The sequence below is a fragment of the Mixophyes fleayi genome, chromosome 8, assembly GCF_038048845.1.
Source record: "Mixophyes fleayi isolate aMixFle1 chromosome 8, aMixFle1.hap1, whole genome shotgun sequence".
In the NCBI taxonomy this organism is placed as follows: domain Eukaryota; kingdom Metazoa; phylum Chordata; class Amphibia; order Anura; family Limnodynastidae; genus Mixophyes; species Mixophyes fleayi.
In genome coordinates, this window is record NC_134409.1 from 138502264 (window position 1) to 138526520 (window position 24257).

Below are 24257 nucleotides of genomic sequence, written 5' to 3' on the forward strand. Positions count from 1 at the left end.
GCTCTTATTTAAATTATATAAAACTATAAAAGCACTTAAAATTGTATTAAAATGCCAAATTTAACTGCAGTTTTCTATGTTGTGCCTTGTGTTTATAGGCTTTTGAATGAGCACCCCTTGGAGGAGGCGGCCATTTTCTTTACCAGGAAGTAGTAACTTCCATTGAGGTATGAGGCACAAGGTGATGTCGCTAGTTCCTGGTAATTTGATGGGACGAGCATTGGCTCAGCCCACAGAATGGTGTCTATGACCAGTAGACGTTAATGCATGTTGCATTATTGGACCTACGGGATCATTGTTCTAGTAAAAGCTGATTCTACAGAATAAATCTAATGTAGCATTTCCCCCGCTTGCTGTTTGCGCACGTTGTCTGTATAGCTCCTGCCAGACATGGAGGGAGCGCCTGTGCCATCTGGTGGTCACAGTGTGTATGTCATGCACCAGGGTTTGCAGGAACTTGTAGTTCAGCAGCGGTTGAAAAGCCATATGTTGCCTAAACCTGCGGCAGAGGTGCTGCCGCTGTTTACAAATAACGCTCGCTAAAACTGCCGACACTACGAACAGGTTTCCTTTTCTTTCAGTTCTCCCTATCTCATGATGTGTTTAAATCAAAACAGAGTTTTATTGGTGACATTGTGTCCGTCTGATTTGTTTTTTCACTGTACACTATTTTACAATCATAACTTGCTTGTCTTTCTGTGTCTGTTATTGGGGATTGTTTAATAAAACTGGTGCAGAAAAAAAATGCTGTGACTTAAAGTAACCAATCAGATTCTGTTTTATTAGTGCAATTGAAATGGTTGCTATGGGTTACAGCACTGTGCACCAGGCATTATAAATTCTTCCCAGTGAGTATTATGAAAAGATTGGGAGATACTGTTCTTATGCCTTCTCTTCACTGACAATTGTGCCCCAGCTCTTATTAATGATGGAGATCCTTCATTTTTCTGTTCTATGCACAGCCAGTAACAATATCGCATTACCTTGTACAGGAGGTGTTGTAACTTCATTATTATTACATCATGTGATTGTAAAGGTGCTCTAACCCCCAAATTGTGCCAAAGGCCCTTTCCACAGTGGTATTGTATTAAACCTCTGGGATTATTGAGGCAGGTTTAAAAACAAAACAACCCCCACCAACTGTGAACGCTCTTAATCACAAATGCTAGGGGGGTGTATCGTGGTCTTCTACCCGTTTACATGCTTTTACCAGCAATAAGAGCTTTTATTTGTACACTAGTGTGTATAAAGCATACGCTTGATATAACCCACACAGATATAATATAAGACTATCGGCAAACGTAGTGAGTTTGTCATCCCTGGCCCACCCTAGTGATACATACAGTAGTTTGAGAGCGTTGGCAGGAGTCCTCTAGGACATAAAGGATTTACTGTACAAAGACAGTAATGGCAGTCGTCTGGTGAGCTATGCAAACAGACTTTGTAATGTGTAAGTCATTGATTAAATAATATACTACTTGTATAGCTCCATTACAACATGGACAGTAGGATATGGTTACAGTGCCTTTATCCAACATCTGACAGCTGTTCACCCCCAGGGTCAGCACTTTGTGTTCCTGTCTCCTACGGTGGGGGCAGCCATATTGCCTGCTCCATTACATACATCATACTAACTAGTATCCTCACTCAGGCATAAGGCACTTTGTGATGTCACTGCTTCCTTGTGAGTTGATTGGCTGCATTCCTGTGATAGTTGGGTCAGCCCCCAAAATGTCTGCCTCCATTGGGAGTATGGTCCTCTTTAACGTCAAAACCTTGTATGTGTGGTGAGGAGCAGATCTGGAGTCTTCTGAAAGGAGGACGCTGAATCGCATCAAAATTGCGTCTTCTCTCACTTTGATATTAAGCTTTTTGTTACGAAGTAATACGTTACATCGTCCTACCATCGTACGATGCTGCTTTGTATGGCTATTTGTACTTTCTATCCTCCATATAACCTAAAAACAATCCACGTTTATACCTGGCACAACTTTCATGTAATCATTTTTGGAAGATAAGTTGTGGAGTTCTGTCCTTGGACTGCAGTTTAGTCTTTTTATACCGTTTATACAGTGCCATGTTTTATACAGTTATTATATGATCACATGCTTTATACAATCTTGTAAATGACAAATGTTTTACCTTTTTGTACTCCTGCAGAAATAAGTATATAAGGATAGAATGGTTTTGAATGTTTGACCTTCTAAATGTACATGGAGGACATCACAAACCCTCTTACACTATAACTGGGGGCACACGGCGTAGTTGCAGTTGTTCACATTTAAGGCGTGAAAATTAGTGATGCTGCCGAACAACTCCAGGTAAATGTGTATAAATTACCTCTGGACCCATTTACCTTCACCCCCGGACACAGCTGTGACCTATCGCTCAATGGGAGCCCCAAAGGATATTGTCTGCACAAGGCAGCACCTTTATGCTGGAAATGTATCTATGTAGCTTTGTATCATGATACATTCCTGTGTAACACTTACACCTTGTCACACGTGATATCCGTGATTTCTATGCGGAACGTGTACTCGGCCGTGACGGCATTGGTCACAGGTAGCCTTAACCTTTTCTTATTTTAGTTTGTATTATTATGTTTGCATTTGTTCATTGTTTCCAATCCAAATGTTGCTGATTAATAAGTACTTAATGTAACAATGATCTCGCATTACAAATCTGGATCAGTATTACCTTCCTTTGTATAACAGTTTGGTAATGACGGCCTCAGAAAACAACCGTTCCACAGATGATGCAAGACTAGAGGTGAGCTGGGACTTGTAGTTCCATACAGCTGACCTCTGCCTCCACCATACATCCCAGTTGTAATTTGCTGTTTTTATAACTTTGCTTAAAGTATTAAAGAATGGCCTGTAATTGTGTGTATCACCTGACGTCATTGGGCGGATGCTATTGCAGCGATTAGACACCGACGTCCGTGATAGCGTCGGAGGTTTGTGTTTTGTGTACAGATGGTTGTGGTAAATGGCTGCTGATTTGCAGAATGAAAGAATGATGAGATTATGTTGTTTATACTACAAATAAACATATTTTTCTTTATGAAAATGGTGTGGTGGTTTTATTATAAAATGAGCTTTCTGTATAGTGTTGTAACGGCAACGCTGAATGTCCTGCAGTTATTACCATATATAGCAGGGTGGTCTATATAGGAGACAGAATCCGCGGTGCCTTCTAATATCTGTAATGTACAGTGCTGGGTGCATTATCCCTTAATACACGTTTTCCTTATGATCACTGAAGTGATGACATCAGATTATACAGATATTATTTACATGAGTCTACACATATATTAATCACTTATGAAATATATTCATTCTATTTTATATTGTTCCACTCGCCCCCTCTGCTGGCTAAAGTAAATATTGCAGTAGCTCTGCTTTCTTTTAAAAGCTTAGATCATATTTCTTGGTTAAAGAGATTGCAAACAATATAAACCCAGAACACCTATGGCGCACAGTTGATTTGTTTTCAGCCCTAAAGAAAACACACGAAGAAACCCATTAACAGACAATAAAACTTAGCCAATTTGTGCACATGTATATTTGTTTTATTTCTTAACTTTTTCTGCAGCATAATCATCCCAGCCTCTCCTACATCAGCTGTCCAATAAATTACAAGTCCCATAAACCTGTTCTTCACATTCAATGCAAGTCACTGTATCTAGTGAGGGGGACTGTTGACCACTTCTGTATTCTGGGGAATATTGGGGTCAGATTACTGTGGAACATGTGGTTGTTTGAGCTCCAGAGACTGATCCAACTGGCATATAAAGCTTTGCAGAAGGAAAGGTAAGTCTGGTACGTAGAGGAACCCGGAATGACGATATGTTCAATAGGAAATGTGCGGCTTAGTCATATCCGTCATTCTACACCAGCTTTGCCAATATGTGAGATTATTTCATTCCTTGTTGATCACCAGCGACTGGCACCATTGAGCAACGGATAATCTTCCAAAATGTAAAATATCCCACTTGTGGAGACGAGCTGAAAGTTACACCAAAGTGGACGTGGTTCTGCAAATCTTTTTTTAAATTGATATTTATATATAGTATTAGCACCAGTATTCTTTGCAACTCTTAAAAATTGGGAACAAACAGTAATGAAATAAGACTGGGTGTATGAGGGAGCTCCTAGCAAGCTGGCAATCTATAGGGAAACGGTAAGTGCTACATATTCCGTATTGGTCCAGTTGGATTGCAAGGATATAACTGCTTAGTGGGCTATATGATCCAATCCCACGCCAAGGTTGGCTTGGGTGTCAGAGGGTGTCGGAGTATTGAAAGAAAACATTTGTAAGTTTTAAATGAAGGGAGTGGAGGGTGGATAATTGGTAGCACAGCTTAGAGGGGTTAAGAAGAGGGTTCAAGTATTTGATGAGCTGCCTGAAGTGGTGAGTTTTCATGGAACGGTTTCATGTCTTCCACAAAGTGGGTGCAGCCCAAAAAACATCCTGGAACCGAGAGTGGGAGCAGGTAATGAGTGTGGGTGAGAGGTGCAGAACTTGGGCAGAGCGGTCAACATGGGAGTTATTTAGATACAAGTGAAGACGTGTGTAATATTAGCTGTACTTTCCACCCCTAAAGCCTCGATCTACCTTGCCCCAGTCAATGACAAGATGGCGGCACACACAGCCGGGCATCTCCAACATCACAGGGGCTCCCCCCAGCCCAGCTTTCATTGGTGTTTTTCTCTGTATTTCCCATCACAAATCTTGTATAGTATGGAGAAAAGGATAGATTTAGTGTCCTGCCTAGCGCAGCGGGTATTATGGTGATAAATGCAAATACTTGGCTCATACAGTACAGCATATCTGGATGCATACACCCACTACCCTAATAACGTTCTATAGAGACGATGTACAGCTTTTTCAAGATATAATTTGCTTTCCAAGATGCAGTATTGTCGGTGAGATGTAATATTTATAGCAAGATGCCCACTAATGTGTCATACTATGAGACTGTTGTGCCGAGAAAGACGTCCTATAATCTGTGATAAACTTCCTGATTTACAAATAGCATCCGCTCTGTATATTATTCGGGTTATCATATTTTTAACTGTTTGAAATTGCGACACTAACCTACAACTTGTATGAGTTTAAGATTAAATCCTGGCACACTCTGTGACCTGATGATTGCTTGGGCCATAAACCTTACCCCTCCTCCCTCAAACACTCATCTTGTTAATTTTGGTCCATCGGGATTCTAAATTTTAGGGCAAAAAACATTGCGAGTAAAAGGGTTTGTATGGGAAAAATAGGATTATCTTTGGAAACCGGTTCATAATATGATTTTCTTTCAAAATGCTTGTTAGCTTCACATGGAAACACGGCTACTTTCTACTGAGTAACCCCCATGGTAGAATTACCTTTGGGGTGCATGGAGATCTGAGATAGGATAATACAAAGGGGCAATGCTGTATATACTAATATATATTAACCCATTTGACCGCCAGGTGTTGCCTTTTAGTATTAAACTTAACATCTATGAGAATGAGGGAACTAAGTGAAATGTTGTTTATACAGGTGGGCACAAGATTGCGTGTCCTGCGCTATATAACCTGCATTCTTTGAGGAGCCTGCCATCTGCGCAGCTCCTCCCCTGCAGCTGCCGCCATCTTGTCGCCCCCCCATTCTCACATAAAAACTGACGTATTCACACAAGATACGTAAAATAAGTGTCTGATATAATACATTTTATTTTTACATTTTATAAATGACCTCTAGTAACTGCAGCTAAATAATAATTGATAATATATAAATAGTAAAAAATTAATTATGTTAGTGTTTTTATTAATAATATTAATATAATTTATTATTATATAGTATATAATAATAATATTATTAATAATATTAATCCTATATACTTGTGATAATTCTAAGTAGGGCGCTATGAGCACCGGAACGTTGCACTCAGAGGGCAGTTTACGGGGAAGGATTTGAAGGTCGCACCGCACCATAGTAACATCCCGGCGTGCTTTGCGTCTAACCCTTTCTCTTCCGGTCTGTGATCCTTGCAGAGAGCGGTGAGTGCTGGACGGTGCTGGGGATCCGGTGTAATCCTCGGCCGCGGGGCGGGGGGTGAGCACAGGACCCCCCCGGGGGAGGGATAGACACATCCAGGTACCGGACCTGCCGGATATTTACCGGCTCCGAGCTGAGGATTCTGCGGAGCAGCCGCCGCTAAACTGAGCCCAGGTCCCCCTGGTTGTACCCAGTATGGCTGCACCGGGGGGGCTAGTAATAGGGGCTCTGTCCCTGGGGTGGTCTATGTGTATAGCTGTGGTCTGAGGGGGCCCTCTATAGAGCTGTGCTCTTGGGTTTTAGGGCTCTGGGGGAGCTATGTGTAGAGCTGTGGTCTTGGGGTGTATGGGTCTGGGGGGCTATGCATATGGAGTGAGGAAGGCTGAAGTTGGTGTTATGTTCTGGGGCAGGGGGTTATATGTATAGCTGTGGTCTGGATGGGATCCCCATAGAGCTGTGGTCTGGGGGTGTATGATCTGGGGGGGGCTATGTATATGGAGTGAGGAAGGCTGAAGTTGGTATAATTTGCAGTCCATGTTATGTTCTGGGGCAGGGGGTTATATGTATAGCTGTGGGCTGGGTTGGATCCCCAAAGAGCTGTGGTCTTGGGAGGGGGTCTCTAGAGCTGTGGAGGTGAAGTGTATAGAGCTTTGGTCTTGGGGTGTATGGGTCTGGGGAGCTATGTATATGGGGTGAGAAGATGGCTGAAGTTGGTATAATTTGAAGTCCGTGTTGAGCAGATTGTTGAATACAGGGATTTGGAGCACTAATTTTACCCCATATAATTTTGAAACTTGAGTCGAGATAAAGTACGGTGTCTGTATTTGTACTTAATTATAACCCCAAATCTATCCGTTCACAGTGGGGAGATGGGACATGGGGGTAATAGCAAATTGAACAGAGGTTTTTTTTTTGTTGGTTACGTGGCTGAGTGCAGGCAGTGTTTATTCCTAATGTATTTTGACAAGGAGGCTTAGGGTGAATATCACTTTTATAATGCACGATAATCATATTATTTAGATCTGTAAGCATTATACAGAGGGCGGAGTAGAATATTATCCTCTGTCCATGTTGTGGGAGTAGTTTGACTGGAAACTGCGTCATTATGTAATATAATGGTCTTGTGTCTGTTCTCTCAATAAACCTGAATTGTGACTCATTTTATTTTACACAGGTTTCGTCATGGCAAAGTCCAAGAATCACACCACACACAACCAATGTAAGTAATGACATCCCCACGCTGGTCATTCTGTTCCCCTCACCCCGTCTGCTCCCTTCCCCAATTGTTTTCTTCACATAAGATAACGGAACTGCTGAGGCTAAACCTAAAAATCACACCAACTAGTGAGCGACCCCTCACCTCAGTCATGGTATATAGATTCCCTCATTGTGCAGTATTATGGTATATGTTGGCTGTATATAAATGTAACCTAGTTCTGCACAGGAAGATATGGAACAGAACATAGAAAATACACAGACAGAAAACAGCAGACTGATCTGCTAAACTTTGGGTGCAGGTTATCTTTGGGAAGTTTGAACCTTTATATTATACCTGCTTAAGAAAGTTGTTGTACGGGGTGAATAGAACAGCATCATTCAGATCATGCTACTGGGATCTCTAGCTTATTTCTGGAGATGTCCTTCTCTGAGATTCATGCTCCTACTTTCTGATGGCGGCAGACCATGGGCTGTGTATTTCTCCGGTATTCTGTGTCTTTAGCTCATGATGATATTCCACTTACTTTTACAGCTCGCAAATGGCACAGGAATGGCATTAAGAAGCCCAGATCTCAAAGATACGAGTCTCTTAAAGGGGTAAGTGGCAGCGTTGTACGTCCTAGAAGAGATTATTCTGGTACCTTTTGTATGTGTTGACGAGCTTCCGTTTCAGTAGATTGTTGCGGGTCACGTGTTGGCGTAATGATAAAATTACTTTATCAGGATGTGACTCTTGTGGTTACATCTTAGATAAAGGGGTTGGACTTTTACGCTGCATGCGTAAAATCGCTGGCATCCCCGTTTGTTCCCTTGTATAGCTCCTCACAGTGACCGTTGGTGATCAGTAATTTCATTAGTGTTCTATTCTCATGTAGCAGAACTCCTCACAGTGCTCAGGGGTCATGTTTGTGTGTTGGACATTTGTCTCTCATTACTTAGGGTAGCAGAAGAGCCTCTGTGGTGATGTCTGTCTGTATAATTGAATCTTCTGTCCCTGGCGGGGTCACATGTCTATTTGTTTTGTGTTTGGCGGTATTTCCATATTTGCAGTGTGCTGGGCTGTAGGATATACATTAAGAACAGTTAATAATACAGATCTGTCACATGTTGTCCTGGAGGGAAGTAATCAGACACTGTACAGTTACTATGTGTGTGTGTGGTGCATAATAGTGTTATCTTTGTACTTTGTATGAGCAGAACCCTAGTAATGGGGATATTACTGGTCTGGGCATATTGTCTCTTTGCTCCATAATGTTTTATTTCAGTATTAAGTGTATTTAAAAAGCTACTTTTTACTACATTACTGTGGTTCCCGTAATATAGAACATCAAGTGCGGCTGTATAACCAGCTGTTCCCAAGATTTATTGCTAAAATGCCTGTTTATTTGAATGGGCCACATACACACCTGTCAGCTTCACATAGGAGCCAACTCCTATAGCATTTAAATAAAATACAGGATCTTGTCTGTCTGCAGCTGGAGTGGTATCTGGGACAGATTTCATTAATGCTGCTGTAGCGATATAGGTGTACTCGTAAGGTATATTGTAAGACTTCAAAGTGGACCAGTCGGGGGCTGATATAGATCTATGCTCTTGTCACGGTCCCCCCTCCAAAATCTCTTTTTTTTTTTTTTTGACCACTGAAAAAGTTGGGAGACCAACGTGAGAGGTACAGCTGTGTGCCGTGGGTAATTTAGGTGCTATATGTCGGTGGGTGTCATGGCTGGGGAGGGCGTTACATAGTTAGCACTTGTCTTTATGTAACTTCGGATGCGCCTGGTCCACATAGACATCTGTAACCGGCAGGGATTACATATATCCTGCACCGTCGTTGCTGTGTCCGTATTTTGCTGAGTTTTTTTGTTTTTCTCTCTGTCCTTAGGTTGATCCCAAGTTCATGAGGAATATGCGTTTTGCAAAGAAACACAACAAGAAAGGAATGAAGAAGATGTTGGCCAACAATGCCAAAAATGCAGCGAAATAGACGTCCTGTACCCAATTTCTGTCACTTTAAATAAAAAAATAAATATTGATATGCTGTTGTGTTGTCTGTAATGGTGATGAGCAGTTATGGGTGTAGGGAGCCAGTACTCCTAAATGTAGCTGTGTAATTAGGTGATAAGAGGACGGCAGCTCATAGCGAGGTAAAGACACGGCTCTGTCCGGCTGGTTATTGTTTGGGAACACTCGGATATGTGCACGTGTCACAAGTTGTCTTTATATCGTGTAGTTAAGATTTGCTGCATACAGACCCCATCGTGTCTCCATCAGAACCTCTCGGCTCCTACGTCTCATCTGTCGAAGGAACGTCACCCGGACTCTAACGGAGCCTCTAATGCAAATTGGTTCATGTGAAACGGCAGCCGCTATATATAGGGTGACTTATACTACATTATTATAATGTCAGTCACTGCTTTATGCAAAGACAGATTGAATACTCCACATTGAGTAAAATAACTGCAGGAAAACAGGGACTGAACCTTCTGCAAACAGCCCTGGACAACCATTTACAGGTATCGATCCGACTAGAGTTCAGTCCAGAAAACACATTAAGCGGTAAAATCCCTTTTATAGAAGGACAAGTTCAGAAACTCCTTTGCAATAGATGGGGGGAGGGGGGGTCGAATGTTGTATTTGTTTCCCAGCAAAGTTATCCGTTAACCTGGACATTGGTTATTAATGCTCTCTGGCTGGGGCTCGTTCTGCATTTCATCATGGCGTTCAAGAGCTTTCATTTCTTAACGGCTGTGCTCGTAGCGCTGTGTGGTCTACGCATATGTGATGGCGCTCAGGTAGGTGTACGAAGCGCAGTTCTTGTGCTTTCCAGTTACTAAATGTATGGAATATTGAGAAGATAACATCTAGAAATAGGCAAATGTACTCTCTATTGAAGGAATTTGGGATGTAAAGGGAACACGCGTCTGTGCACTTAGGAGTCTATATAATCCTCTGTTCATATATGGGCCAAGGTTGTTAAAGCGAAAGCTTGGAGGACCCAATATTTGTATGTTGTATTTCTGTACTGTTCTGGGGGTGGTTCACATTTTCTGTTCAGGGGCGAGAGGGTTGGTCTGGCAGTACTACATGGTGTGAGGTGTATGTATAACTATATTTTGGTTGGAGAAATGATTTAAATAGCGGCGACTTGGGTACCTTAGTTATATTGGGACTCGGATGGTCCCAGCCTTTTCAGAATTTGACATAATTTCCCCAGGGGCCACAAACCCACCCAATGCACTGGGGTATTTCCCAACACCTCTGGGTGACTGGTCTTTGGGTAGTGACACCAGTATTCCTGCGTATTTCACAGCGGCCAAACTGTGCTGGGACTTGTAGTGACATACTGAAATCCTATTTATTTTAAACCTTTTATACATACTCCCCCAGCAAACCCCACCCATAAAGGTGGTTGGTTGAGTCAGGGTTTGTATAAAGAAGGTTTCACAAAATAATCACTATTAGGACATTCTTTCACTTTGGTAAATTAGTTGCAGATTTTTATCTTCTTAAAAAAAGTACAAAAAAGTATACATATAACTAAAATATCCTGGTAGCAAGCCCCAAACTCTCCCTCCATGTGAGACACCCACAGCGTGTAAAGGCAGCTGACGGATGCTCCCATGTAATTGATGAATGATTTAATATCTGCACACTTTGGGGGAGATCCGATGTCCGCTGTGCACATTGAGGCCCACTACGGTAAGGAATCCCGGCTCATTTTTCTGCACCCCTCTGGGGGGGGGGGAAACGAGTAGAGGAAGATTGTCTTTGCGGACTGCTCAGCTTTGCATTGAATCTCTGCCGGTGCATGTATCGGACAGAAAACTATAGTGTGATTTCTCCTCAGGGCGACAGATCGATGGTCATCCGTAGTATGGACATTGACTGCAGAATAACATCCCGTTTTGCTCGCACCTTTATAACCACTGAGATCCAAAATCAATTGAACTCCTCTCAGGAGGCCGTGTTTGCTGTGGAGCTTCCAAAAACAGCCTTTATCACCAACTTCATCATGTAAGTGTCTCATCAGAGTGCAGTCAACCGCCTACAGTGTGACCTCCGGGAGACTGTAAAATGGGTAAAGAGAGGATAAGAAGGATGAAACACACAATGCAAATTGTTAGATACTTCAGAGTGTAAAATGTCCACATATTTACACAGTGATATAAAATGTTGCCTTCAACCAGGAAAAAGTTAACAAAGTACATATATAACTAATAAGTATCCAGTGTGCTGGTCTCTCACACATATCCATGCAGGGGCAGACCTAGGGGTATATTTACTAAACTGCGGGTTTGAAAAAGTGTAGCTGTTGCCTATAGCAACCAATCAGATTCTAGGGGGGGGGGGCAATTTAGAATAGTCACGTCCCCCCTTCATTGTGATTGGCTAATCCCAATCCCCACCACTGACCCTGATTGGTCACATCCCTTTGATCGGTGTCTCAGCCATTTAAAAGATATTCTAGTGGGGCTATTGCCCCCTGCCCCCTGGATCTGCCACTGTATCCAGGGGATGGGTCTTATATGCAAGGCTGAAAAAAAATTCTAAGCTTAGATCTACTATGACTCGTGTTTGGTGGCGGTTTTAAACATCCAGACGTCGCGGGTGGTTTCTTGCTATAGGGTGGCTTGAGGCTGGGAAGTTAAATGACCGGCGGATTGAAAACAGCTGAAGCTGCAGCAGTTTGGTCAAAACCGTCAGAAAACAAACAGTTTTTTTTCTTTTATACCTGCTTCCGATTGGCTAGAAATCTTTCCAAACAGAAGAGGAGGGATTATTGCCATATACATTATAGAGACAAAAATTGTTTATTGAATAAGTGTCAATTTTTTTTAATAATTTACTTATGGGGATAAAGTTTATTTTTCACTATATTTAAGTGGCAATATTATTGTATCATTATACTATAGGGGCACTATGTCATGCCACATTGTGCATCATAAATAATTATTAAACCCATTAGCAATCAAAAAGTATTGCCCAATTAATATAATTGTATATTTATATTCCCCCCATAATATAATATAATTTTCTTGTCCCCTTAATATAATGAAAAATAACCCCTCCCCCCCCATATGTTAATTATAAATGAATCAATAAATAATGATAGTTTCTGTAATGTATAAGTCTCATGTTCTGAACGGCAGCAGGAGTTTGACCAATCTCTCCTCTCTCTATCTCTTTGTTTTGGGGGTTTGCCAATAATAAAGTTGATTTGCCAGAAGAATAAAGCTCATATTACCTGACAATGATTTGGTCTCTTGGTTGGTTTAAAATATAGTCAAGATTTTCGTGGTCGGTGTAAATTGTGACCGTATGGGATGTTCCTTCTAACCAGTGTCTCCATTTATCAAAGGTCCATTTCACAGCTAACAGTTCACAGTTTCCAATGTCCTAATCTGTCTCAGAGGCAGAGAATTTCCTGGACAAATAAGCTCAGGGATGCAATCTTTTAGGAATACCGGAGAACCCGGGACACACTAGTGGATGGTAGACATTAGGTTGTTGAAGAACTGGCGCTGTGATTAAGGCCGATTTTAGCTCGTCAAGGGGTAGGAGAGCGCCTGGAGTCCATACTGAAGGATTAGCTCCTGTTTTGGTCCTTGCAGTAATTAGTGCATTAATAGCCTTGATAAATTACCTGTAGTCATTTGCAGTCATTTTAGATGTTCAGAGGGTGCAATTCAATTCAGCGTGAGATGCCTTTCACTACATTTATACCCCTCTGAATGCAGCGGGAGGTGTTTAATTCCGAGACCTGCGACGCTCATTGTGCCTGGGAATAGGGCTCGGTAACTCTTTTGGTCATACCTCCCCTTCCAAAATGTTTTCTCCTTTGATTCATTAATGCATCTGGCTATTACCAGTCATGCCCAGAGATCCAGTTGGCAGATGTCTGCCACACTAATGGGCCTCAGCGTGAACCATTGCTCGGACCAGAGTGGCACATAGCCGGATTGAACCAATGGGGCCACGCAAGTTACCGACTAAATATGGGGAGATAACATTTAATTTAGAGACCCGACCAATCAATGTCTATCTGTTAAACGGTAGTTGGAGAAGGCGAAGAACATTTTGCAGATATCTAGTGAGAAAACTACGCTTATAATCTGAGGACGATTCACCTAAACAGAATGTTATACGAAGCGCAGGGCTGAGATTCTGTCTAAGACCAATTCAAAACTCAGGTGTTCATTATATTTAAGGACTATCGATGGTGTAACCAATGTTGGCGTAGTGAAGAAGAAAGCGCAGGCGGATGAAGAGTACAGAGGAGCGGTGTCCAGGGGTGAGAGCGCCGGGCTCATTCAGTAAGTGTCACTTCTCTTGTATATGTGTGAGGCAGCGTGGGCACCTGCCTGGGGCACAGTGGGCACTAAAGGAACAGATTTTTATGTGTTGTTTTTTTTGTGACAAATGGAGGGGTGAGCAGGACCCAAACCAATATCTTGTCTAAGTGGTATTAATGAGGCTATGCATATTGTATTATATTAGAGACTTATCATTATTATCTTAATTTATACAATGGTAGAAGTGGGGGGTATACGGGGTATGTCATACCGCCACTTCTCCTACTGCTACATTGTATCACTATCACATTCCAGTCACTTCTCCTACTGCTACATTGTATCACTATCACACTCCATAAAGCAATTTGTGGCATATTGCGTCGTTTTGGTACTGCACCCCGAGGCGGGATGGCGCGCTATTCATGGCGCGCAATCCGCGCCGCTCCTCTCTATGCACTATATTAAATGACACAACAAATATATACAACGCTAAACCAAAAAACAACAGTAAAAACTGATAAAATATTTAATATAATATCCAAAGACAACCATATAAGTTAACACAATATTGTGTTATATATGTTATATTTGATTTGCCATTTCTACCAACCAGGTTTATTTTATTAATTCTTGTTGCTTGTATTTTATTGTTTGTTTTTATTTGGATATTATATTAAATATGTTATCAGTTTTCACTGTTGTTGTTTGGTTTAGCGCTCTCTTTCCCATTGTTTTCCATTTATTGCCGTACAGGTTCCGGAGCCTGTTCTGAGAGCTGCAACTAAATTAACGGTTTTAATTGATTACTTTAATATATCATATTTTTTTAAGGTTACTTAGTGCCCATTGTTATTATTATTTTAAATATATACAGCACCTTGTAGTATATGTGACAAAACAGAGGGAACTGCAGCTTATATTCTAATTAATTGAAGTCATATTTCCACTTTAATTGACCTATGGGTATTTCTGTGGGTTTAAAGGGACATTATCATATTTGTTTTAACAATTAGCGGCTGCCGTCCATTCTGCGCAGATCAGGAACGATGGCCACAGACTTGTGGTGGGTGTCGGCGGGTCTCTAATGGTGGGAGTTTTAGGGGAGATATCCCTTCTGTAATGATTAGTTTATTAGTTTTGCAAAATACCAGAATGATGAATAATGCAAACCCTGCTTTCAGTAAAACCTGTAACAATGTGTCCTGAATATATCAGATACTATTTCAATGTGGAGTTGAAAATATTTCCCATGTGCTGTAGAGGACAGTGAGCTACATTATCTTGTCTTTCTATTCATACCACATCCAGAAAATCATCCAGATTTGCTCATTACACGCTGCCATATTTCCATAAAGGTCATTACCACATCCCCAGTCACTGATCAATAAATAAAGAGTAATAAATACTAAAACAATGTTATCATTCTTGTCTTTGGTTTTGACCTGTTTTGCTATCGTGCTGTAACAAAGAAAACACATTTTTATTATAATACAATATTTGTCCAAGCATATATAGCCCCGCCCACTTAAAGAAAATCCATTATGGCTTCTCCCAGTACGCATAAGCTGGGAATGTACAACTGGTATAATACAATGTGTAGATGTCTCTGATACAGAAGTTTAAGAGAAGTACTTTATTTTATTGAGTTTAGTTCCACTGTAAGATAAATATATATATATAGTAAATGTAAGTAGCGTAATAATGTGATATTTGGAATATACATATAGATCTACTGGAAGGAAAATGGAGCACTTTAAGGTCTCTGTGAATGTGGGGGCTCTGGCCACGGCCACATTTAAACTGACCTATGAAGAATTACTGAAACGTCACCACGGAATTTATGAATTACATGTGAAAGTCAGACCTCAACAGTTGGTGGAACACTTCCAGGTAAGTGGGTAATTCCGTTTATCTAGTCCCATATTCCATAGGTAAACCGAGGGGGGGGGGGTTTCCTAGTGTCTGGGAAACCCCTCCCAACATGGGGCACTGTATGCTTGAGGTGGCTTGCCCCGTGTATATGATTGGGGTAGGAATTGCCCGTGTATATGATGTGAATAGGAAGAGTTGGAGAGCAGCCAATCACTGTCTAAAATTATAGTCACGTCCCCATGCATGCTGGTCACGCCCACTGGCGGCGTGGTGTGGAAACCCCTCTCTACAAATCCTGCGTTTGCCACTGTATTCCGTCATGGCTTCTCTTGGAACGGGGCGGTTCTAGGTTCTATCGTCAGACCGCCTCCCAGGGGCCCGGGCCGGTCTCATAGTGGGGCCAATTTGGGCTGGGTCACTGGAATACCTGTATTTTCTTTTCTTCTAAAATGTTCCTAAAAGGTTGCCCCCCCCCCCGGCTAAAATTTGCCAGCCAGCCCTTGGCGCATACTGCATCCATCCATTGTATACAGACGCGCAAAACGTGAAGTGGGTGGAAGGACAACTTGTAGCCAAGCAGAGCATTACAATGATACAGCAGCACAGATTATTTAAGATGGACCTACCTGTCCATGTTTAATCCAGTTTGAATCGGGGAAACATGAGAGACAGATGATATTATAAAGGTGATAGACGAGCTGGGTATAAGGGACGCACGTTAGACTCAGCCTTAACGAGCCGTTATTTAGATGGTAGATATATTTATTTTCATTACTTTCACAGATAAAGGTGGACGTCATCGAGCCCCAAGAAATCACCTTCGTAAATGCTGTTGGAACCTTCATCACTAATGAACTGACCGACACGATTGAAATCAATCACGAGAAGAACAAGGCAAAGTTTTGTAATATCCGTTCTCTTTACAACGGGAACGATGACGTTCCAGAGATTTTAATGGAAAATAATATTTCTCTTGCAGGCGCATATTGTATTTAAACCAACAGTGGATCAGCAGCGCAAATGTCCCGACTGCGCAGATACTGTGCTGGACGGAGACTTCATCGTAAAATACGATGTAAAGAGAGAGACTTCGGCTGGAAACATTCAGGTGATTTACTATGAAGATGGCGGAATTGTCTTGATTAACCCGTGTTGTAAAATGTATCAAAATAATCAGTATTGGAGACCTTCACTGGTGTAATATATAAAGGGGAACACAAAATGCAATTTATTTACATTATCATAGGAGTCTGTTTGTGAAAATGTAAATGAGTGATACAAACCATAGGTCATTTACAAACCAGAGGCACGACGCAAGTAGTCATACCTCCCAACTGTGCCGATTTAGGAGGCCTGTCCCTCCATCCCCCCCGATCAGGACTTTTTGTTTGATTCCAGGACAGTTGGGCCCCTTATATGTAGCGTGGGCCACTGGCAGGTGTGCACAGAATCAAAGGGGGTGTTTTTAGGGGAAGGGATTTTTGCTAGGCAGCCTGGCACACTGGAGTCTCCGGACAAACCCCCAGAAGATGTGACCACACCCATGCATAGCGTGACCACACCCATGCATAGCGTGACCACACCCCTGCACAGACTGTCCTGATGAGAAAAACCTAGAAGTGAGGAAGTAAGGACGTGGCATTGTCATGAAAGCACGTTTGTGAATCCTGTACGTGGATGTCCATCGATATACTGTAACATGTCACAGAGCGCAGTTTTGCTTTTTCATGAGCTTTTTCGTTAGCTGATAAACCTAAAGATTAAGCTTGAGAATTTTCAGTAGTGATAATGTCCAGGCCAGTGCCTCGTTCTTGTCCCTCTGCGCTCCGAAGATCGTTCTTTCAGCGGTGCCTCCTATTCCTTCGCCCTCAACCAATGCTCTGTCGTCTTGTTGAATTTCTGCTGCACTGCTGTTTAGTATTTATTAATAGTTATTTGTGTAGCACCAACATGTTACAAAGTCCTTATCTCCATCGTTGAATTCACCGTCTGCTTTACACAAGCGTTTTCGTGGACTCTGCTCCTTGTTATTTGCTGTACAATCAGCAGCTCGTCCAAAATGTTTTTGTGAAAACATTTTTACATCAACTATTTCAGTGTTGTAACCGGCCGCAGCCCATGGTCTCCACAGGGGATCTGGCGGATGGATTATCTGTGTTGTATGTCCTCAAATGAACAACAAGCAGCTCTGACTTACAAACAAAAAGGTCTAAATTCCCAGAAATCGTTTCAATGAAGTCCCATGTTCCATCCAAATGTGAATAAGAAAACAAATATGGTCCATTTCCCGTAATCATCTACACATAAGTCTTACAAAAGGGCAATTAAATTGTTTGTTGCTTGAAATAAATTCTTCCACGTCAGCCTTATAAGAAACATAAGCGAGGGTTGATTGTATAAAGGTTCATGTCCAATCACCATAAGTCAGGGGTCAGGGAACTTTTTCACCTTTTACCCCCAAAATATTTAGATACGCCGACGTTACCCCTTGATTTGAAAGGAAGGAAATCATATATTATTAATTATTGGAATTCAAAATTTTATTGAATCTATTCAAAAGTTCTTTGAAAGCTTCAACTTCAAAACTCCAGGTTTTGGAGAAATGATGTTGCTTCATTTTTGATACCAGAGCATCAATATTGGGGCATTTTGAAGTCAGAGCAATTTGGGTACAGTCTTCACCATCCAATCGATTTCTTTGCATTGTTTTTATGTTCGTTAGAGTATAAAATCCTTGCAAAGGTAGGTTGTTGCAAAAGGCAGCAACTTTTTGACTGACTCCTCATGTGCAATTTTGATGCCTTTGTAGCTGTTGACATCCAAAAATATGACAGATCTGCTTTGTTTTCAAAAGCAATACGTGCTTCATTATTGGCTCAAAGCTCAAGAAGTGCCTCTGCCAACCCTTGAGGCTCTTCTGGTACAACAGCAATTTCACATTTAAAGGGGTCTACAATCCAACTGACAGCATGTGAATTGGCAGCATTACCCCCAGGAATTTCATTTTTACCCCATTTGGGGTAATTTACCCCTGTTCCCTGACCACTGCCATAAGTGATCCGAGTCTCTGATACATTGTAGCAACCGAATCCAGGCTTCTTGTAAACAATTATACAGGTTCACTGAAGTCAAAAGATAAAATAACTAAAAAACCTCTATAAAGTAATATCTCTCATACATTGTATAACATGTAACATGTCCAAAGAATAGACGTCCATTTATCAAATGTCCATTGTTATAGATGGAGATTTCGTTATAAACATTACCTGGATCATCGAATGATACATTATAATTTTGTTTGTGTTTCCTTGTAGATTCCTGATGATCTATCTCTGATGTAACAACAACTCTTTTAACTTTAATTCCTTTCTCCAATGTCGCTGTTTTCTGCATGATAATAATGTTTCTCATCCACAGATTGTCAATGGATATTTCGTGCATTACTTTGCCCCAACCAGCCTAAGAAGAGTTCCTAAGAACGTGGTGTTTGTTATCGATTGCAGCGGGTCTATGAGAGGGAGAAAACTTCAGCAGGTAGCGTGGCAAATGGATGGGATTTATTACTACATGTTACATATTGAAGTTTTTGTACGGTACAGGCTGCTAAACATCTACATCTGATACCGATGGCTCTCGGTGGGGTCCTCAGATTCCTGTGCATCGTCGAAGGTGACAAATTTGCACATAATTAAACCCCCAATGTTTTTAATTTGGAATAATTGCGTCAAGGGTAACACTGAGGGGTCAAAAGCATAATATTCAGAACATTGGTACCTGCAAAAGATGACAAGTAACAATGTCCTATGCTATGTGTATAATTCATACTACATAGAGGTTATTGACACTTGGTTTTGGTTTTGTACATAGATGTTTCAAGCCTTTACCAAAATCCTGGAAGATTTACCAGAAGAAGATCACGTTGGGATTTTAAAATTCAATTCAGAAGCTGCTGAATGGCAGAAAAATCTTGTTAAAGCCATTCCAGAAAATATCAAAAGTGCAAAAGAGTTTGTAGCAAATATCGTTGCAAGTGGAAGTGAGCATCTAATATAGTAATGTATCATATTATATAGTGTTATGTCTGTTATGATGAGTATGAGTTGCCCAAGTATATGTTCTGTTGTTATGGAAAATAATGCAGACATTTGTACTATGTGAGCTAGTTGTAAGTAATATAATTATAATTGAATAAAATAATAAGGTCAGTTATAATTTATATATACAAAAGCGGCCTTGCTAAAATCCGCCCATTTCCATGCGAGCTCCGCCCCCTTCCAGGTCTGCGATTTTGAACTGCATTGCTGAAATTATAATTATGAACCTTTATGTACATAGTTGCAATATATTACCCAATGTTTTAGTGAGAATCGTCCATTGTTCACACCAGTTCCTGCCCTGTGCAGTCTAAATTTCCCACCACACACACAAACATATATATATATATATATATATATATATATATATATATATATATATATATATATTTAAACTTTTTCTTACTGTATTTAATTTACTTATTTCTTCTTATGTCAATATTTTTTCATTCTAGCCACTAATATAAATTCAGCATTATTAGCTGCTGTTGAGATGCTGAAACATGGAAGAGATAAGAAGATTTTACCTGAAATAAGTGCTTCAATCATAATATTCCTTTCTGACGGAGACCCCACTGAAGGTAGGCAGTGATACAATGTTGCAGTATTATTACTGTAATATGTGTAATCTATTCTACAGCTATGAAATGGCCAATAATTAAACAATCAGGTTATAAAACAACATGTCCAACCGTTCATTGTTTAATTATAAAATCTCCACCCCCTTATTTGAGTCATGATACATATTTACATGCCTGTGTATATTCCTTACATACGTGTTTGTATTATACCTTAGATCAGTGTTTTGTCCCAGAATCCCCTTGAAAACAGACAAAATTTTGTAGGTAAAAGAGGTGTGGCTAATTTAAAGGGTGGAGCTTATGGTGACTACAGGCTCCACCCACTCCCACCCAGAACACAGCAGTGCTGATTGATGTCATAATATTTTACCATAGTGCTGAGTGGGTCTCAGACAATGTTGTTGACAATAAAAGAGTGCCCCGTTTTTGGAGTGACGCCATATGTAATATTTTGTTATTACTCAAAAATGGATTCCGTTTTAGGGGTGATGGGGGATTCAGGGGCAAACGCAGGATTTGTAGAGGGGGGTTTCCACACCACGCCACCAGTGGGAGTGACCAGTATGCATGGGGGCGTAGCTATAATTTTAGGCAGTGCTTGGCTGCTCTCCAACTCTTCCTATCCCCATAATATACATGGGCAATGCTGCGTGGACTACTGTTAGGTGCACGCAGCTCTCCCTTTTCAGGCAGAGCTGTGTGAAGCGGGAGCAGGGTCCATCCACCTCAATTATACAGTGCCCAGGCTTAAAGGGGGGTTTCCAGGCACTAGGAACCCCCCCACACCTAGGTTTGCCTATGGGATTTTGGGGCACAGAGAAGGGGCGTGAGTGGTACAACACGCCACATAGTAATGATTAATCTCATTGCCCTGTGTGCATGCCCTCACTCCACTCCAACCCCACCTCTGTGATGCCCCCTAGTGGACAGCCACGCAAAGAAGAAGAAAATACGTAGGAACGAGAGGAATTGCGCCTCTCTTTACTCCGTACTTGCCTTAATACCCAGACCTCCTTGTGTTACATGTTTCTGACATGTTCTGTGTTCCGCTAGTCTCTCTAGCGTGTGCCTCATTGCTGTCCTTTACAACTCTCTATGTTCTGTATTATTTCACAGGGGTCACTAACACAAACACAATAATGAGAAACGTGAAAGAAACCATTGACAGTTTGGTCACGTTATATAGTTTGGGATTTGGCTCAGATTTAGATTACAGTTTCTTGGAGAAAATGTCGTTGGAGAATGGAGGTCTGGCCAGACGTATCTATGAGGATTCCGACTCTGCTTTACAGTTGCAGGTAAGGCTGGTAACAAACAATTCTATGAAGTAGAGATAGACAGTGTAAGAAATGTTATTATAAATAATAGTTTAAATGATAAATGTCCAGAAAAATATGGAATAATTAAACTTAATTGCTGGTACGTTGTTGGGATTGACACTGGCCCAACACCAGGGAACGTACGCTTGCCGATCTACTCCTTGTTTTGATTCTTAGTCGTCTGTGCATGTGCAAATAATGTCAAACCCAACGCATTTCACCCAACATAGAAAAATAGAATCTAATGGCTTCCCAGTCAGTAGGGCTATTATAAGAGGAACAAAATGGATGGACTTAATGGCCTATTAAATGTCATCTTCTAACATCCTCAATTTTTTTTTATAAGCATGGTACTTCAGGAGGGATTTAGGGAGTTACGCTTACTCATACTCAGTAGCCCCCAGGACTTACGCTCAAGTCAGAGGTGTTTAGCGGAAAGGGATACAGGGTACAAGGGAGCCACATGAAGAAACAGGATCCAATGAAGACAAGGTGAATGGTAGGTCGGGTTCTGCCACTGTCTGGCTCCAAAGTCAGATGCCAATCACCTGCCCATGACCTGCTGTTCACATACATCCCAAAATTTTAAAACTCCTAAGGAGGTGAGGCCATACACATGACATTAAAGGTGCACTTAGCCCTTCTGAAGCTCTAGTCCACACCAGCCTCTCTCCACCAAAGAGATCTTTGAAGACGCTTGCCTCTGGTGCGTGTGACATCCATTCACCATGGTTAGTGGGGACTTACCTCCCAACTATCTGCAAGTCAGGACAAATGTGCCAACCGTGGAATGGCGTATTAAAGTCATTTTTATCGCTTACAAATAAAACATTGTTCAATGCGATTCTGCAAAATATAGCAGGATTTACAGCAACCCATTATTACACATTAAAGATGATACAATAAAGCAGGAAAGTATAAAAGCACCAAATACATTACATCTTCCTTATAGGGTTCACCCAGGTTCAGTGAATACAGCCATGCTCTCACGTTGCCAGGATCAAAGAGAGGTAGAACAAAGACCAGCATGCTTGTATATACTGTACAGATAACACTTAGTGAGGTCTTCATTGGTCCAGGGTTAATGATTTTCCAGTTCCTTGCAAGTTATAGGTCAATTCATTTGATCCTTACAAAGGGTGAGGGAAACTTCCTCCACCCCATTGTTCACATGATTTGACTCTGAATGACCAGTCCAAACTGACCCACACAAAAGTACTTTAGAGTAATAATCTCATATTGCTGGTATCTTGTGATCGCTAAATGCGATCACTGCCCCGTCCACACTGCGACTGCGTCAGGACACGTGGTGTACTGAATGCAATCGAAGTTAAAACAATATTAATCAATATACTTTCTTTCATCCAATTATAAGAGTTTGACAGGCGTGAGACCCCAACCGAAATCTGGATGGTTGGGAGGTATGTGTTCATCACTTCTCAAAGGTGCAGAAGAGTACCAGTTAGGTGTTATAGGGGATTGGGGCTTTGGGAAGTGGGAGATTGAGTATACAGCGGACCACTCCTACAGCCCTGTTGCCTTTAGGCAAAAGCCCACTGTGCCTATTTCTTGCTGAAAACCATTAGTTAGGCTGTATTCCTCGGCAGAATTATAGTAAGATGACTCTAGATCCCTTCTGGATACCGTTGTCGTTATCTGTATATTGTAGCATAATAACATTAGGCTAAGGAATGAGAAACTGGAGAAGAGATCAAGGTACCCTCTGCTTCCGAAGCAAAGCTCTCAGAATAACTATATCACGTATCATCTATCAGTGTGAAACAAGCCAGACGGACCCTGCTGAGACGCCATAAAATATTCATTGTGAATTGATTTGTAAAACTATGTTCTTCATTCTGCAGAATTTCTACAAAGAAGTCGCCTTTCCTGTCCTTCTGGACGTCAAACTGCAATATCCCAATATACTCGTCAGTGATTTAACCCAGAACAACTTCAGACATTATTACCAGGGTTCCGAAATAGTCGTTGCCGGTCATGTTGAGAACAGCAACGTGGACATTTTAACAGCGCAAGTCACCGCACAAGGCGTGAGTACCGGGGGTTAGCGGAATCATTTGAGCCATTTGTTGAGCTCAGTTGTCGTTTTTTCCAGCCGTTTGACGTATGAAAGTTATGCGTGAACGTGTAACCTGAACTTTAGGACTTGTCACCTTGCCGTTTGTTGCTGTGTTTTAAATAACTCATTTAGATTGTTAGCTCTTCAGAACAGGGACCTAAAAAATTAATGTTTTCTATTATTGTACTTGTTACTCCTGGACAAATTTCACCTGCGAAACGTGCAAAATTTCGTCCAAATGGTGAATGAGTTGAATATTTTGTAGAAGAGTTTTGAAAATTCCACTGATCTCTTAAGCACAATATACATAGCGAGAGATCCATAAACAGTGCTTGTAACAGTGACACCTGGAGGTTAAAAGTAGCTACTGCAGTATGAAAACAAAATCTGGCAACAAAAGTAATAAATATAATCAGTCTCTAATGTAACAAAATAAATTGGAAAGTATAAACATATTTCATCCAACCCAATGTATTTTAAGAAACATATTTCGGTGATAACCCTCCTCAGGTATGGCAATCATTATTTGGTTTCCCCGGACAGGTGTCTGAGCAGTTCTCAATGAACGTGGAAACTAATATACAGGAAGAGGACGAAGCGGTCAGAGAACAACGTTACATTTTTGGAGACTTTACGGAGAGACTGTGGGCTTACCTGACCATAGAGCAGCTACTGTCGAAACAGTAAGATCAAGCTTGGACTGACTACAAACCTTACATAGGGCCCCCAAATATTGCCCTCTGGATTGTGTCTGTAATAGA

At 41.3% G+C, this 24257-nt stretch overlaps 1 protein-coding gene across 1 annotated transcript in view; it reads left to right on the plus strand.

Moving 5' to 3' along the window:
• The first annotated feature begins 9951 nt into the window (after positions 1-9951).
• The window catches only part of LOC142099858 (inter-alpha-trypsin inhibitor heavy chain H3-like), a 33269-nt gene continuing 18963 nt past the window's right edge, over positions 9952-24257 (plus strand). The window contains exons 1-12 of the mRNA XM_075183772.1: positions 9952-10052; positions 11108-11274; positions 13470-13574; positions 15281-15443; positions 16209-16319; positions 16405-16533; positions 18843-18959; positions 19293-19461; positions 19975-20100; positions 21217-21398; positions 23282-23467; positions 24040-24179. Of these exons, the coding sequence (XP_075039873.1) occupies positions 9975-10052; positions 11108-11274; positions 13470-13574; positions 15281-15443; positions 16209-16319; positions 16405-16533; positions 18843-18959; positions 19293-19461; positions 19975-20100; positions 21217-21398; positions 23282-23467; positions 24040-24179 (1673 nt within the window). The 5' untranslated portion in view covers positions 9952-9974. The remainder of the gene's footprint in view (positions 10053-11107; positions 11275-13469; positions 13575-15280; positions 15444-16208; positions 16320-16404; positions 16534-18842; positions 18960-19292; positions 19462-19974; positions 20101-21216; positions 21399-23281; positions 23468-24039; positions 24180-24257) is intronic.